The 15,650-nt window shown below is 38.1% G+C and overlaps 1 protein-coding gene across 1 annotated transcript; it reads right to left on the minus strand.

Annotated features, from left to right (window-relative positions):
- Positions 1 to 398: 398 nt before the first annotated feature.
- On the minus strand, positions 399 to 13,301 carry cdk4 (cyclin dependent kinase 4). The gene is made up of 8 exons (XM_084347298.1): positions 13,046 to 13,301; positions 5,642 to 5,876; positions 5,409 to 5,544; positions 5,128 to 5,295; positions 4,207 to 4,316; positions 2,680 to 2,730; positions 2,459 to 2,594; positions 399 to 1,305 (listed from the first exon to the last, which is right to left on the minus strand). The coding sequence occupies exons 2-8, from the start codon at positions 5,857 to 5,859 to the stop codon at positions 1,204 to 1,206; spliced, it is 921 nt and encodes a 306-aa protein (XP_084203424.1). The 5' UTR covers positions 5,860 to 5,876; positions 13,046 to 13,301; the 3' UTR covers positions 399 to 1,203.
- Positions 13,302 to 15,650: the final 2,349 nt, after the last annotated feature.

Raw genomic sequence — 15,650 nt, forward strand, 5'->3', positions numbered from 1 at the left:
GTCATCAGGGATTGGACTTGTTACAGACTCAGGGTTTGGAGTTTAAAAATATTATCAACAGTCTTTATCAGACAGGAAGGGTCTAACAAAAAGACACCATCGATTTCCATTTTGTGAAACACAGTAGCAATTCACTCGGATTAAACCAAAAAAGAAAACATCTCTCTGACGCAGACAGCCCCATTCATTCACTCTTTATTCGTCAATATTCAGGACAAAAGCAGTCTAGTGAGGCTACTTGGTCTTTTAGTTGCTGTTTCTTGTTTCTTTTTGTCAGTATTTAAAATCATTCTTTGTATTTTCACCCAACATTTCAGTCCATTCATTTTCCATGGGATCACAATCATTCATTTCATATGGACTGGCATCTGTATAATAATACACAAATCAAATCTGAATGTGATTAAAACGTGTTTTTATTCACTTGTAGTTGCAGTGCTGGTTGATTTCAGACGGTTTTAGCAAAAAAATGTTAAACATGAAATGAAGTCGAACCCTTCAGTCCCTCAATAAAAGAAACAGTTTCTTTCACTATATGAGAGCTTTTAAGGGCAATACCAGTATTTTTGTCATGTGTGTCTATCTTGTGCGTTTTCCTACTTCTACTTTATACTATCCTTTCTTTTCCTAATCATTTTTGTTCAGCTTCATGCCCGTCACAGGCTTATGTTGTTTTTGTTCCTTTTTGTGGGATAAATATTAATACAAATAAAAGTCACTGACGACTGACTCTTCTAACCCTGAGGTGTCACTTCTGTCAGACTTTGTTCAGCCTGCAACACAAAAAAGATGACATCTCGGCTTCCTTCTGTCTAAACACTGTACAAAAATAATAAGAGCAACATTTCAGAGGCCGTGACTGATGTTTCTGTCGATCAGTCCCTGCTGATGAGACTGATACAGAAATCAAACATGAAAAACACTGGTACTGTCCTTGAAGACATGACATGTTAATGTCATTAATTGTGACATTTACACGTTGGGAAGCATGCCAGTGATCCTTAAGTTCACTCCTCTTCTGTTTTTAATTCCATTCCCCCGTCTTTAATCCTTTTTGATGCGGGAGTAAAAGAAAAAATATCCCAAAGCGAAACCCAGACATCTTGAAAGGCAATGCACTGAATGAAACTGAAATCCTTTATGGTCAGGCCAGGTCTAAACTTAGACACTGTTACCTCTCGCTGCATGTTTAACCGCATCACTTCAGCTTTTTGTCTGTGTCAATGTCTCCTCCTCATGGAAATATGGATGGTCTAGGGCATTCAGGGCAGATATTCGTTTGAAGGGGTCAAAGGTCAGCATTTTCTGTAGAAGAAAGAGTAGCAGGTTAGATTTCAGATATCAAAGCAACAGCTTTTAACATTTTAAGAAATACTCGTATTCGCTTTTTCATGATAAGAGTTAAATAAAGAGGTTTAGACCACTCACATATGTGACCATTAAATACGAAGCTGGAGGCAGCAGCAGGTTAGCTTAGCTTAGCATAAAGACTGGAAACAGGGGAAACACCTAGCCTGGCTCTGATCAGAGGTAACAAAAACCGTCCTACTAGCACCTCTAAAGCTCATTAATTGACATGTTATATCTCATCTTTCTTGATCCTTATGATTTAATAAAAACAAAATTACTGGACTGAAGGAAATCTCTATTTGGCCAGGACCAGTTGCCAGGCAACCAGAAGAAACTACAGGAAGATACAGGTAAAAGATGTTTATTCATTTAATAATAAAGAGGAAGGTATAGAAATTAAATTCAGTGGAAAGTCACCAAAATGAGCTAATATATATGTCATCAGCTTTCTTTGCTTATTAGGATTTAGTTTTTTTTAAATAACTAAAATAACTTTTGATCATATATTATCTACATCATATAGAGAGGCATTGTAAAATATACTGACCACTTTAAAGGTGTTGTTAAGTAACTGATTCAAACCCAGAAGAGCAACATTTATGAGCATTTCTGTTGGTTAACTAAATACTAATACATTGGAAAAGTTGTGATCTTAAAGGAGACATATTATGCTCATTTTTGGGTTAAAAATTTTATTTTGGGTTACTACTAGAACAGGTTTACATGCTTTAACGCACAAAAACACACCAATTTCCTCATACAGAACAACAACACAACAACAGAGCAGCTGCATAATGTCATAATAGGTTTCCTTTAAGTCTTATTTTCAGTTTTACCAAAGAATGAACCTGTTGAAAGTCCGTCTGCTCTTTCCTCTAGTTTAACCAGCTGGTTATTTAACATTAGTCACAAGAATTTCTCATATTGCCTCAGTGAAATTCTTGTGGCTTGTGTTGAACATCAGCAGACTATGACTCAAAAAAGTTCTTCCTGACTCTGAGGTAACTTGCTTGTTACTGTCCTGACTTCAGCTCTGTACACACCTTATAATGAATTACCATGTATGATGGACTGTCCCTTTAATTTTGAATTCAAAGCAAAGTCTTACCAGCAATAGTTGTGCCCCCTGCTCATCTATCTCTGGAACAAAGTCAGTGATTGGTTGAGGTAAGAGAGGGGGGAAGTTTTTTCTCGAGAGCGTAACATCAGTCGGCCACTCCTCCTCTGGTGGCAAGCCAATAACTCTGAAAAGAGGGATCATTGTCAGTGAAATAATATGAATCATCTGCCAAAGTCAGGCGACTGTGATGGAAACAATTTGTTACTCACTCGAGAATCTTCCCAAGTTGGTCCACTTCTGATTCTCCGCAGAACAAAGGTCTAACAGACACACAAAGTCAAAAAGTTGAAGCAGATCTCATATAATTAGCTCACATGTGTTTGTACTTCCTGTTTGTACGGGAGGGTAAACTGTAACATGGTGTCCACTAGACCCAGATTAGCATGTCGGCATGAAGGGCAAGTTGAAGGATCCCACTGATCAAGTTTGCAACGTCTCACCCTGTTACACTCGGTAATTGTTTGTGATACTGTAAGCTATAACATTATAACGATGTGCCTCTGCTCCATCAATGTATCATTATATAATCACCATCATTATACTAACTGTTCCCAAGACAATTATTCTCAGACATGAATCCCTTTATGCAATTATACAAGGCATCATTTCTACCACTAGATGGAGCTACTGTGTATGTGCTGCACTGGTTATCTGCTGATCTGGGAGAGACGTTGAGAATAATTGCCAATTAGAAATCATATAATACTCCGAGCATATAGACAGAGACACATCTAAATGATATGTCTCCAAGCTGCACAAGCTGCCTTAAATTTACACATTATGACTTTTGCTTGCAGAAACTCCTTGTGGACACGTGAACACCAATAAAGTCTGCATGTTTATTGTAAATTTAACTTGGTCGGAGGAGGGCTACGACTGAAATAGAATATATATGCTGTCACATAATATGTGTGTTCACCTCCTGACAGTTTAATAGTCCGGACAAGTTTTCCCCAGGGCCACAGATAACCTGATAATGTTGACCATTTACAGATAAAATCTGAACCCTGCCGGCTGCTGTGACACTGGCACAAAAATGTGTTAAAATCTGGGCAGTTACACCACTGGGTAATGAATACACCCACTATATACAACCTATTAAGAGTCTAAAGGTGAAGCATCCATTTGCCATGATAAATATCATATTGGGTCCGTTATGTCTTATAATATAGCGTTAGCATGTTTGGGACTATAAGAAACTATTTGACAAGAAATGTACAGTACTGTTCACCAGATTATGAGCAAATATTGATATTTAACATGTCTGCAAACTGTTTATTGTCAATGTATACACTTTTTTCTCTACAGTATCCAATCATGTCAATGTAAGCATGATTAACCTTTCTAGACATTTGATTTACATTTAGGCAACTCCAAGCACTTTCCTGATAGGGAAGGATATTATCTTGGTTTAATTTGAAGAAGTCAGCAGCGACTTAAAACACAAGACAGGAAGAGACTTTAGTCAGTCACAGAAGCCACAATCTTCAGCTCACTTTAATTAAGCGTTTCAGTAACCTAAATCTAACAACAAATAAAAAGTTGAACATCCTTTGCTTTGTAAGCCCCTGCCTTTGTTTCATGCCCCACGTTCCGGATTGGAAAAAAAACGTTGCCTGTGAACATTATCCAAGCAGTGTTTTCCTCCGAAACGTATTTGGAAAAGTACATCAGTATCAATGTGTTTTGTCTGAGAGATGTTTGGTGTGTGTCTGAAGATTATTCTGCTGACTCACTTGCATCTAAACATCTCGGCGAAGATGCAGCCGGTGCTCCAGATGTCCACAGGCGTGGCGTAACTTGTCTGCAGCAGAACTTCAGGAGGTCGATACCACAGCGTGACCACCTGGGAGAAACAAACACGTCCATCAGCAGGTGTGAGACCAAATGATTTGAACACAATTAAAGAAAACAAAAAGCAGGAACCAATAAAATGTTATAGTAGGATGCAGAACTGTACTTTTTGTTTAAGCTCGTTCACAACAATAACCATAAAAAATAAAAATATCTGCATTTCTGATGACCGTTTTCCAAAGCTTAATGTACTAATAAGCTAATGTTAGCATGCTAACAGGCTAAACCGAGATGGTAGACCTGTGCTGCATTCAAATACCCATACTACCATACTATTTAGCATTTAGCTTGTTGAAGCGGTGCTAAAAATCACACACTAAGTAATGTTTCACAGTGTGTGTGTGCATACTGCCTGACACTGTGAGCCAGTTAGTATGCCAAAGTTGCATTTAGCAATAGTGCTACCTAAAAAGAGCAGCTAGCATGGCTGTAGACTCTTCTGGTTAAAAACTGATCCCTATATGAATTCAAGAAAGCTCAAACCAAAATTTGACCATAAGCCAGTGAGCAAATATCACATTCATGCTGTAGTGTGAGTTAATTAACTCTGACGACAAATGACAACACTGACATTTGCCGAAAGGGTAACGAGAAGTTGGAAGTGTCACACGTTCAGCAGACACTGAATGCATCAAAACAATAGATTTTTTATCTCAGGCAGATTTTCAGTGGCTGAAGGTTGATTTTTATTTTTGAACTGAAATGACTGGAAACATGCAGCCTGGGTGGTTAAAGTCTAGGCTTTGGAAAATGGCATAATCACAACACAATAAGGTATCAGTGTTGTCCATGTGAGTTCTCACCACAGGAGTGAGGGCCATGTGGCAGCTGTAGATCCTGGCCAGTCCAAAGTCGGCCAGCTTCACCTGGCCCTGGCTGGTAACCAGAATATTCTCTGGTTTCAAGTCTCGGTGCATCACGCGGTTCGAGTGAAGGAATGCAAGACCACACAGCAACTGCCTCATCAGGTCCTGCAAAAACACTGTTATACCTCCACTGAAACTACAGTTCAACAGATGTTTCTTCCTTATAACATATTTGACAGATGCAGTTTAGTTTAGATATTGTTTCAGTTAGTTCTTGCCTTAACGTGTCCGGGGGCTAATCCTGGAGTCGGGGCCCTCTCTAGGTACGTCTTGAGGTCTTGGTCCACATGTTCAAACACCAGAGTGACTTTAGTCTCCTGGTCTGACCTCTGGGTGGCACATACATCCATAAGCCTGTCATGTAGAATAAAAAGTGACTTCTGTGAGTTGATGGTGGTGTTCGCAGCGAGTTGTAGACAGCACGCACACAACACTTTAATGACGGTCTTACCTGACCACATTGGGGTGGTCAAACTGCTCCAGCCTTCTCAACAGAGCCACCTCTCTGACTGTGGAGACGGGGAGGCCATTTTGGTCCGTCTGGACACGCACGCTCTTCAGAGCCACAAACTGCCCGCTCTCTGTGTCTCGGGCCTTATAAACCGTCCCGTAAGCGCCTCCTCCGATCTCTGCCACTGGCTCATACTGGATACTGGTGCCGTGGGCCATGGCCAAGATCAAACAGACTGAGACAAAGTAGGGCAGACAGATCAGATGTAAAAGCTATTAATTACAAGAATGAGATAATTAAAAGGGATTTTGAAACATCACACTAATGTGCAGCCTGGAGCTGTTCTATTGAAAATACTGCGAATCAACAACTGACGAACTGGGAAACCTTACAAAACACATCCCCTTTCACACTCGTCAACCAATCACTCAACCCAAACCTACCCAGTACACAGATGTATGTAAAGAAAGTGTAGTTGAAACAGATCAAATCAGACAACTGAAGACAATACAGTTAAAAACAAGAAAGACAAGACACACATAAAAAACATTAATTTCCTCACTCGAATCGAGGGGCTAAGGACAGAGGATGCCGTTCACTGTACAGATTGTAAACCCCACTGAGGCGATGTGGTTGTGATTTTGGGCTTCATAAATAAAATCGATTAGTAAAGGAATAAACCGCACTCATATATTGTCTCTGATTAGCTGGTGAATATTTAGTAAGAAAGACAAAATGTCTTCAGGCTAAGAATAACACACTGCAGGAGCTGGAATTCATCGCCTTTCTACTCCAAACCTTTCATATTCAAAATGAACAGTTGCTCCTCGGCAGCTCTTGTGCTTCAATATCAATTTCTGAATGAGCACAGAGTTGATTTTGAGCTGGCAGCAGTGCGTCTCAGAAGAAACGTTTCTGAGGTTGTCTTGAGCTGAAATACGTGTCCATTGTAACTCTGCTATTATACTTTTGCATCCAAATGACATCAGCTTGTTAGCAAAGAGTTCCAGGAGTTCAGTAAACAACAGCCCCTTATCAGTGTCCAATGAGGAGATATGAACGTGTCGTATACACCAGTCAGCCTCAACATTAAAACCACTGACAGGGGATTTGCATAATACTGATCATTTCCTTACAAAGGCACCTGTGAAACGGTGGGATATATCAGGCGGCAAGTGAACAGTCAGTTGTTGACGTTGATGTGAAGCAGGAAACATGGGCAAGTGCATCAGGCAGGCGGTTTTAATGGTGCAAGTTCTCAGCGGTAATATTTCACAAACAGCATAAGACTGAGCTTGTAACACCGCGCTCTACAAAAGAGGACAAGGGCAGTTTTTCTTCTTTAGTATTTCCATTTGTAAAACAAACTGCTCGGCGCTGTCGACGACTGTGTAGCACTTAGAGTGCTGCTGTATTCAGGAGGGGGATGCTGTACAGCTCAACAACCTGGCTGATGTGCCACGGAGCTGACTGAGCCACTCCTGTACAAAATATACTGTTTCAGCTATTCAGCGTGGGTAATGTGAATAAAAGCGTCTTTTACAGAATGTTCAATTTTTATATTTTTATACTTTATTAATACATATTTCTAATACAATAGATTTCCTCTTCAAAAATGTCTGGAGAGGAAGGACTAATTTATTTAATTCAAATCTCAGTACTTCATCGCAGAGCTATGAAAGTGCTGCTCACTGATTTACAACACAGAGATAATTAAACTACAGTAGCCTAAGTATAAACAGTAGAGACATTATACTGTATCATGGTATATATCATAATTGCCCAACTCTCTCATCTATATTAATTAAAGCCTAATAAAATTGGTTTCAATTTCCTCTCTGTGGGTCAATAAAGTTTAATTTATTATCATCATCAACACAATCAGGCTGCTACCAACTACACATTCAAAATCTTTAGACCTGCATCAGCCAACTTTTTAGCCTCTTGGTTGCAATGGAACAAGCTAAACACAACATAAACGCTCATTTAGCCGCCTGTCGAATTTAAATCCGATGTTCTCTCTCTTTTTAGTTTTATTTTGGTCTCCACCGACTCCTGAGAGAAATATCTGTCTCCTCAGCTGATAAATGGGCCCTTATGTTCACGTTCTAGAGGCATATTGTGTCTGGTGCTGAGTAATGGTGGCACAGTCACTTTGTGAGAGCTCTTTCAGTGGAAACAGCTGCCTGCCTGGGTATGCCTGAAGTGACTCCAATAAGACAGTAAAGTTTTGGGGCATAAAATCGAAATACTTCAGATACTCAAACCCACTGTAGAACTGAGGAGAACTGCACTGTAGAGGACTAATTTTCTGTGCAAGTGCTTTTGAGGAGATTTCAAAGTATATAGTACATACTGTGCATGGCTTCACCCACCACTAACAAATAACACACATCAGTCTATGTAAACTTTTCTGGCAGCAGGAGTTAACTGTGCTCGGAGCTAAGTGCACAACATTTCAAGGCTAGCTGCGCTGGCCTCTAATAGAGTGAAACCTCAAAAGAGCTCTCAGGTATTTTTGGTGCAAAGTGCTGAAATGTCTGACATATTTTTTATCCATTTCTTTATTCACATTCACCAAATGTTTTATTATCCACGAGCTAAAGGACAAAAGTACCCGACCTCCCGAGAGAAATCAAATGGTTCACTGAATGGGACACCATTTTACATGAAATACATTAAACACAGGACCCTGACAGCACAGAAAGCACCGTCAACCACTCGACCTTAACAGCGTTTTTGCTTCTAACTTGTCTCTGGCTTCACCACCACCTCCATCCATCCGCCTCCTGCCAGGCAGCAGGCATACAACCGGAGAGAGCATCGCCCGCTCCTTCCTTCCCTTTGTTCGACTCTCAGCCTTTAATCTGTTAAACCAGTTTGGTACACTTCCCCCCTGCTCCGCCTGTCCCCACACCTTATCCCCCTCCATCTACCTGTGTGCCTCTTCCACCTACTCGACATTAACACCTGTCACAGTCATATCTGGCATGTGTGTCCTATTGTTTTGTGGTCATCTGCTCCCTCTCACTCCTGCTGCCTCCTCCAGCACAGTCTGTGGGTTCACAAAGTTATGAACGTCGGGGCTCGAGGACAGAGCAGAGCAACATCATTATCATATTCACAATCCCATCCCCCCCCTCAGGTGACAGGTGGTCTTTGCTGAAAAAGGCATTGCTTTTCAGTCCTCTGTCTTATAATCCTGTTCGTGTTGAGGTTAAACATTTGTTTTATTTGAACTGATGGAAAGGTTTGATATTTGATCAATTAAAAAAGCCAAATATTTGTCTGTTCCAGCTTTTTAAACATGAGGCTTTGATGCTTCATATTCATATCCTGTCATATATGATTCATAGCTTTGGGTTTTGAGCTGTTGGTTGAATAAAATAAGCAACTTCAATGTTGGACATTTGTGTAAAACATTTGTTGCAATTATCGTATGAATTGTTGAGAAGTGGCGAAAACAAGTGTTTTGTGAAGTCACAGTGACCTTGACCTTTGAACACTGACCACCATAATCTAATCATTCATCCTGAAGTCCAAGTGGACCTTCACGCCAAATTTGAAGAAATCCCCTCGATGTGTTTCTGAGATATAACGTTCACAGGAACGGGACAACACAAAAACATAATGCCTCCAGCCACGGCTATTACCAACACTGAGGCATAGCAAGAAACTAACCTGTCAATATAAAACGTTTCCATGTTGTTCTGTGTCAGACTGTGTAAATACTATGATCACAGTGGACTCGTTGGGGAAGATAAAGTGCGAAAGAGATGAAGTCGAGCCGGAGCTACAATTGTTTCTGCAGAGGACAGTGAGAAAAATACAGCAACATAAGAAGAGAAACATAATCCACTGAAAGGCCAAACACCTCAACAAGGAATTCATTCTCTTCTGTTCTTTAGCGCACTCTTCATTCTGCAAAGCCGATACTCCCAAAAATACACAATACTAACACTCAAAGAGACTTTCAGTCTCTGCTGACAGCATGAGACAGCATGACTGGACTGTAACTTTGTAAACATGATTGCTTCATGAGCCCGGAGAAGAAAACAGATAAATGCAGAGTCACTGTTGAACGTAGCAAAACATACACGCCTTTTTGTTCTGTTGAGATTCAGACGATTTGAAAATAAAATATAAAATCTTTTGGATCTGTATGTGAATCTCTCCAGAGGAATCTCTTCTACTCGCCATTTACAGCCCAACATGTACAGATCGGGTTAATTATACCTCAAAGTGTTATTGAAAGTGAACTTCAACCGACAAGGCTTGAAGATATTAAACAGTTTGAATATTCTGCAATGCAGCCAAACCACATTACTGAAGTGGTCAATATAAAGTGTCGTTAATAAGAGGAAGAGATGTTGCATTATTGACCGAGACACCACATTTCTTCCTCTTATGCAATGAAAAGTTGAGTCAGACTGTCTGCGGACAAGAATCTGCCGGCATTCCCGTTTGATTCTGCAAGAAATACAAATTCCTTTCAGCGTTATTCAGGTCGGTGCTGACCTCACGAATAAAACCTAGACAATCATAACTGGCATTAAGCGACACAGAGAAACATAAAAATACCACCAATATCACCAAGAAACTTTTTTTTTTGATTCCTATAAAAAATACTCCCAATAAAGATTTCTGGCTGATTCTTGTAGTAATTTCAAAATAAACATATTGCAGGTTTAATTCATGACAACCAATAACTATAAAAACATTTTTAAATTTAAATCTGACTGTCTGTCTAATGAGCTTTTGTTACAAAGTCCATCAACTGATACTAATTATCAAGATGAAAAAAAAAAACGTGATGTCTGTTTTTATTTTCCTTTAATGACATTTTTTTAATATTAAAAAAAATAAACGTCCTAATTACACTACTGACTGGAACTACACTAGCTTTAGTTTTTGTATTATAAATACATTCATTTAAATGTAGTTTCTGATTTTAAATTCATATCATACAGTATCCATGTGGAACCAAATGTGCATTAGGCAACAATAACAATAAGTGCTGACCAAATACTGAGCAACAAATTACAATAATCTTCCCGATGTTCACAATTAAAAGCTAAGACAAATTGCAATCTAGTGGTTAGGGTAGACACAATATGTAACAACAGAGCAGAACTTAATAATAGATATTAATAAACATTCATTTCTTATTGAATTAGTTTTTATCCAATAAAAGGTTTTCCTTTGTATTTTGTTTGCTAACTAAAATAAACTTTGGTAATCTTCCCAGAACTTTATGATGCCATTTAATAGTTTAATCAGTGTCCATTAAAGAAAGCTTGTACAACTGTGACAAACTGATCACATATTGTGAGTTCACAGTTTGCCCACATGTAGGTTGCCTCATTAAAGTAATTAAGTTAAATTTAGGCGTTTATCATCACTGCCATTGTGAAACTTTCCACTGTAGGCAGCAGACTGTGTGGTAACTGCTGTGGGAGGCAGCAGAGAAGAAATCCAGAAAGGACAGGGAGAGGCCTGCTGAGGAGGCTGAGTGACCCGGCCTGTACAGTCAAATGTCAAACTGTAGGAAGCTACTGAGTCTTCTTCAGTACTGACAGGGTTCAACCAGCACTGCTGTTTGAAAGTTGATGCAGGTGTCGACCATTTACAGTTTGAAAGTCCAGCAAAAGTGTTTTCATTTTGTGATAAAATAAAACCAGTGGTGGGATTTAACCAAATACATTTGAGGTACTTTTCTAACTATTTTCCTTTCATGTGAATTTGTACTTGTACTCCACTACACTATGGAGGGAAATATTACACTTTCAACTCCACTACAATTACCTGACAGCTTTGGTAACTAGTTACTTTACATAATATAAGTAAGTTTTTTGCACACAAAAAACAGAAGAGTTTATAAAATATGACATTTGGTTACAAATCAAAATACTTTTATATAGTTTATACCAGTTAGGCTGAAACAAATAGTGGGTTAATTAATTAGTTGATTGATGGAAAAAATTATTCCCAACGACTTTGATAACTGTTTCAGTCATTTTTCATGCAAACATTTCTCATAAAACATTTCAGGAGATTGATCCAAATATGAAAATAATCCTATAAAAAGTAGTTTGATATTAACTCTACCTCAACCAACTACAACAGCAACATGTTACCTATAAAAAATAATATAATAATAAGTGATATAATAATATATCCGTCACAGGGGACGTTATTCCACATTGAGTATTTTTACTTACTTACTTTATCATAATTTTACAACACATAGTTGTATTACCAGATGTAGTTTTGATGCAGTATTATAGTATTTAAATATATTATATGTAGTGTAATGTACATACTTTTATTGAAGTGACTCTTTTAATGCAGGACATTTACTTGTAGTGGAAGCACTCTACGAATGTCAAAATACATCATATATTTCTATATAACATTACATTACTTACTTTTACTTACTGTATCATCATAATACAACACATATTTGTATTACAAAATGTAGTTCAGGCTTATATGTCGTATTTAAATGTATTATTTGTTGTCATACTTACATACTTTTATTTGGTTCACATTTTCAATGCAGGACTTTTACTTGTAGTAAAGTATTTTTACAGTCTGTAAACTTCCTGCTCTGTGGATGACAAACTAAAAAATAAATATTTACATTTGATCTAAACTACCAATAACACATCTTTGAGTATAAATATCATGTTGCTGATTTATCTGTCAGCCACCTTCATTTCACAAAAGGAAAAAACTGTGTGATTTGATTGAAAATGAATCGTTACAACATAAAGTGTCATTATGTCTGAGCAGGCCTGCTGTGGTCCTCATGCCAAACCCTCCCCTGGTCCTACAGGAAGTGGTCTGGTCGACTTGTCACCTTAAAAACATCTCCTCAGAGAGACTCACACAGCAGCACCAGAGGAGAGAGAGGGCACAGATGTTTAACACAACACCTGGAGGTCTGTCACACAACACTGAGGCCGTTAACCTGCAGGTTTATTGATCACCAATCAGCAGACAGCTCACATTTCATTCATTTATCACACTTGATCAGCTCCAATGGAGCCGGGCACTGAAGGCCAGTGGGCGGAGGCATAAAACAGGCCAGGGCAGACGGAAAGCCCTGTCTCCCGACACGTGGTGCTCCTCCATAGCGCTCCTTTGTTGATTAAAAAAAAAAACTGTCTGTAAAAAAAGTGAAGCAGCAACAGGCCACACAGGACTTTTTCCTGCTCCTCACCTACATGATCACTGACGTGGCGGAGTAACAAAAAGTAGAGACGGGGAGCGGAGGAGACAGATCACCGCCAGCAACTTCCACTTCCACATCTGTGCCACATTACATAAATGTCCGCTGCCAAAGTGTCACACGGGAATCAAGTCTCACGTTCAGGCGACAGCTCACATACTTGTACTCACCTCGTCTGTTTCTTCTCCGCGGCAGGTAAAAGCTTCACTTGAGCTTTATGAGGAGGACATGCTCATTCTTGTGCCACGTATATAACTCCCGACAGAACCGGGTCACAGAGGCAGGCGGGTCGGCTCCGGGCTCAGGGTTTCACAGCCCCGGCAGTGGATCTGGAGAGGAGAAGCCAATCAAGATATGATTTCGGCCTCCTGTGTTTTTTTTTCTTCCTCCAGCCTGCTCTCTTCTTCTTCTTTTGGGTTTGTCGCTTCCTGTTGCTTCTAGCAACTCTTGGAGGAGGCGGAGCTTCAGAAAGCCTTCACAGCCTGATCATGTCAGCAGCACATCTTCATCCATCTTAAACTCTTTATATCTACAGAGAGGAGCACTGTAACACTGCAACAAGCATCGTTATTAAATGGTGCGTTTATAGTTCATTAAACTTTAGATCATGGTTGTTTCACTTTGAGCAAACAATGAAATGCGTCATAAAACAGTTACCCAGCAATTGTTTATTATAAAGTTGCAACTAATGTAAATAAACACTGTGCAGGTCATTTAAACATTATTTGGATGAACATTATAAAGTTGCAGCTGATGTTTAAGGACCTTCAAATTGCCCAACAAATGGTTTCCATCACATAACTATTAAATAAAGTTTAATTAACTATAAATGTACATTTTGTTAATGATTATAAATTGTTAAAACATTCACTGTACCTACAGATTATATAAAATAATAATACCTTAATAATAAATAATTCCTAACATGCTGTTCTTTTAGCATAAAGGCTTTATCATCATCATTATCATTGTTAGATTTAAATCCAAAAACACAGTATAAATTGTATTTAGAGCATATCATCCTACTTACAGTAATCTACATTACCATTCAATATTTTACATGCTCCTACAGTATGTTATATACACCTACACCCAAAGGACCATAGTGGAAGTATTGGGCTTTATTGTGTTTTACCCTTTTTTACAAATATTTTACAAAGATGCCTCTCAGTGAGGCTGAGTGTAATATATTCATTAATGTGTAATTTATTTTAAGATTCTATATATATTTATATGTCTATTTCTTTTAACTTACTTGTATGTACATTATAGTCTATTTTCTAGCTTCCTGATTTAAAACACCTGTGCCACACGTATGTGAACACATACTCGACCAACAAAGTCGAATCTGATCCGGATTGTTTCTCTCAGATACTAAATATAGAGCTACTGCACATAGATATCAGACACATGTTTATAATTCAGCACAGCACAAAAAAAAAATTCCCTAGTTTAATTTTTTTAAACTAATTTAATTGCTTAATGTAAGAAAATGCACAAATCTTAACAATTTAAGGGAGTACATAGTAACATTTATATTAATAGAAAATACAAAACATATGTAAAAATGTATCAGTAGTTTTTATATTTGGGACAAAAATATAACAAACAAGATTCTGAACTCTGTTGCTGCAGTAATAAATATACACAATATACAAAATTAAAGCAAATATCTAAATGTATATTATATTTCATGTGGAGTTGTTGGCAAAGATTTGTCTATTTGTATTGTATATACAGTTACATTAAAACTGCACAAAATGCTTTTATCGTCATTTGTTTACTACTTCAGCCATGTCAGGGCCGTGTTCATGACCCCAAAGTAAAGATATTTCTACAGCTGTATAGTGAAAAAGTAAATGTTGTAAAGAAAACAAGAATGGTGAAAGAAAGGTGAGGAAATCTGTCCCAAAGAAACAGAAGGCTCAGTATACATCCATTAATAAATCAAAAGAAATACATAGACTTATACATACTTATAAATACATTAAAATATAAACTGATGTATTATCCATGTACAAACAATACTACTATACACATTAACACCTACTGCCTTAACAAGTACTTGTACACATTACATTTCATTAATTGCTTCCATAACAGTGAAAGTTTCATTAAATCTAATAATATTCCACATTTTGGACAAAATTCATTTTAAAATACATATTTGCTCCACAAAACAATTTAAAAAAGCATGTGGGAATAAAATATCTTGGACAATGAATAACAAACTCTCTTTATATTAACTTATCATTAGTAAATCAGTTATTGAGATAAAAACATTAATAAATAAAGTGGCTACTCTACTTACAGCTGATTTAGTGAAAGTATAAATATCAGATCGTCCCCTTCTGTGTTATTACTTTATAATAAACTAACATTAACTCATATATGTAACTCCACTACACTCTGATGCACATCCAGCCCGTGTATTTGGCATTAGAGGCTAACAAAGTGTCCAAATGGGAAGAGTTGGTACTAATGGACTGAATACAGTTCAGGTTTGTGACTCACTACCATTAATCTATTCATTAAATGTTGCTTTCTGTTCCTTTATGGTCCGTTGGTTACAAACAAACTGCACAACGTCTGCCTGCCTTGAAAACGGCATGAATGATGGACTTTTCTATGAATAAAATCCTTGTTGGTCAGTCTCAGTTTATGAGTTCTTCTGTCCTGCACAACCAATCTGTTTCAGATATAGTCTCTCTTTTACAGTTTCCCTCCCAGCCACCGCTGCTGCATTTGTGTTCCCGCTGCCTGTTAGAGGGGAAG

Source organism: Pagrus pagrus (genome assembly GCF_965226575.1).
Source record: "Pagrus pagrus genome assembly, chromosome: 3".
NCBI classification, from domain to species: Eukaryota; Metazoa; Chordata; class Actinopteri; order Spariformes; family Sparidae; genus Pagrus; species Pagrus pagrus.

What these genes read in the sequence shown, in the direction of transcription:
- cdk4 (XM_084347298.1), bottom strand. Translation starts at nt 5,859, where the DNA reads ATGGCCCACGGCACCAGTATCCAGTATGAGCCAGTGGCAGAGATCGGA. An exon ending in TAGCCCCCGGACACGTTAAG is followed by an intron (nt 5,296 to 5,408) that starts GCAAGAACTAAC and finishes GTGTTTTTGCAG; the next exon opens with GACCTGATGAGGCAGTTGCT. An exon ending in ACATGGCCCTCACTCCTGTG is followed by an intron (nt 4,317 to 5,127) that starts GTGAGAACTCAC and finishes TGTTTCTCCCAG; the next exon opens with GTGGTCACGCTGTGGTATCG.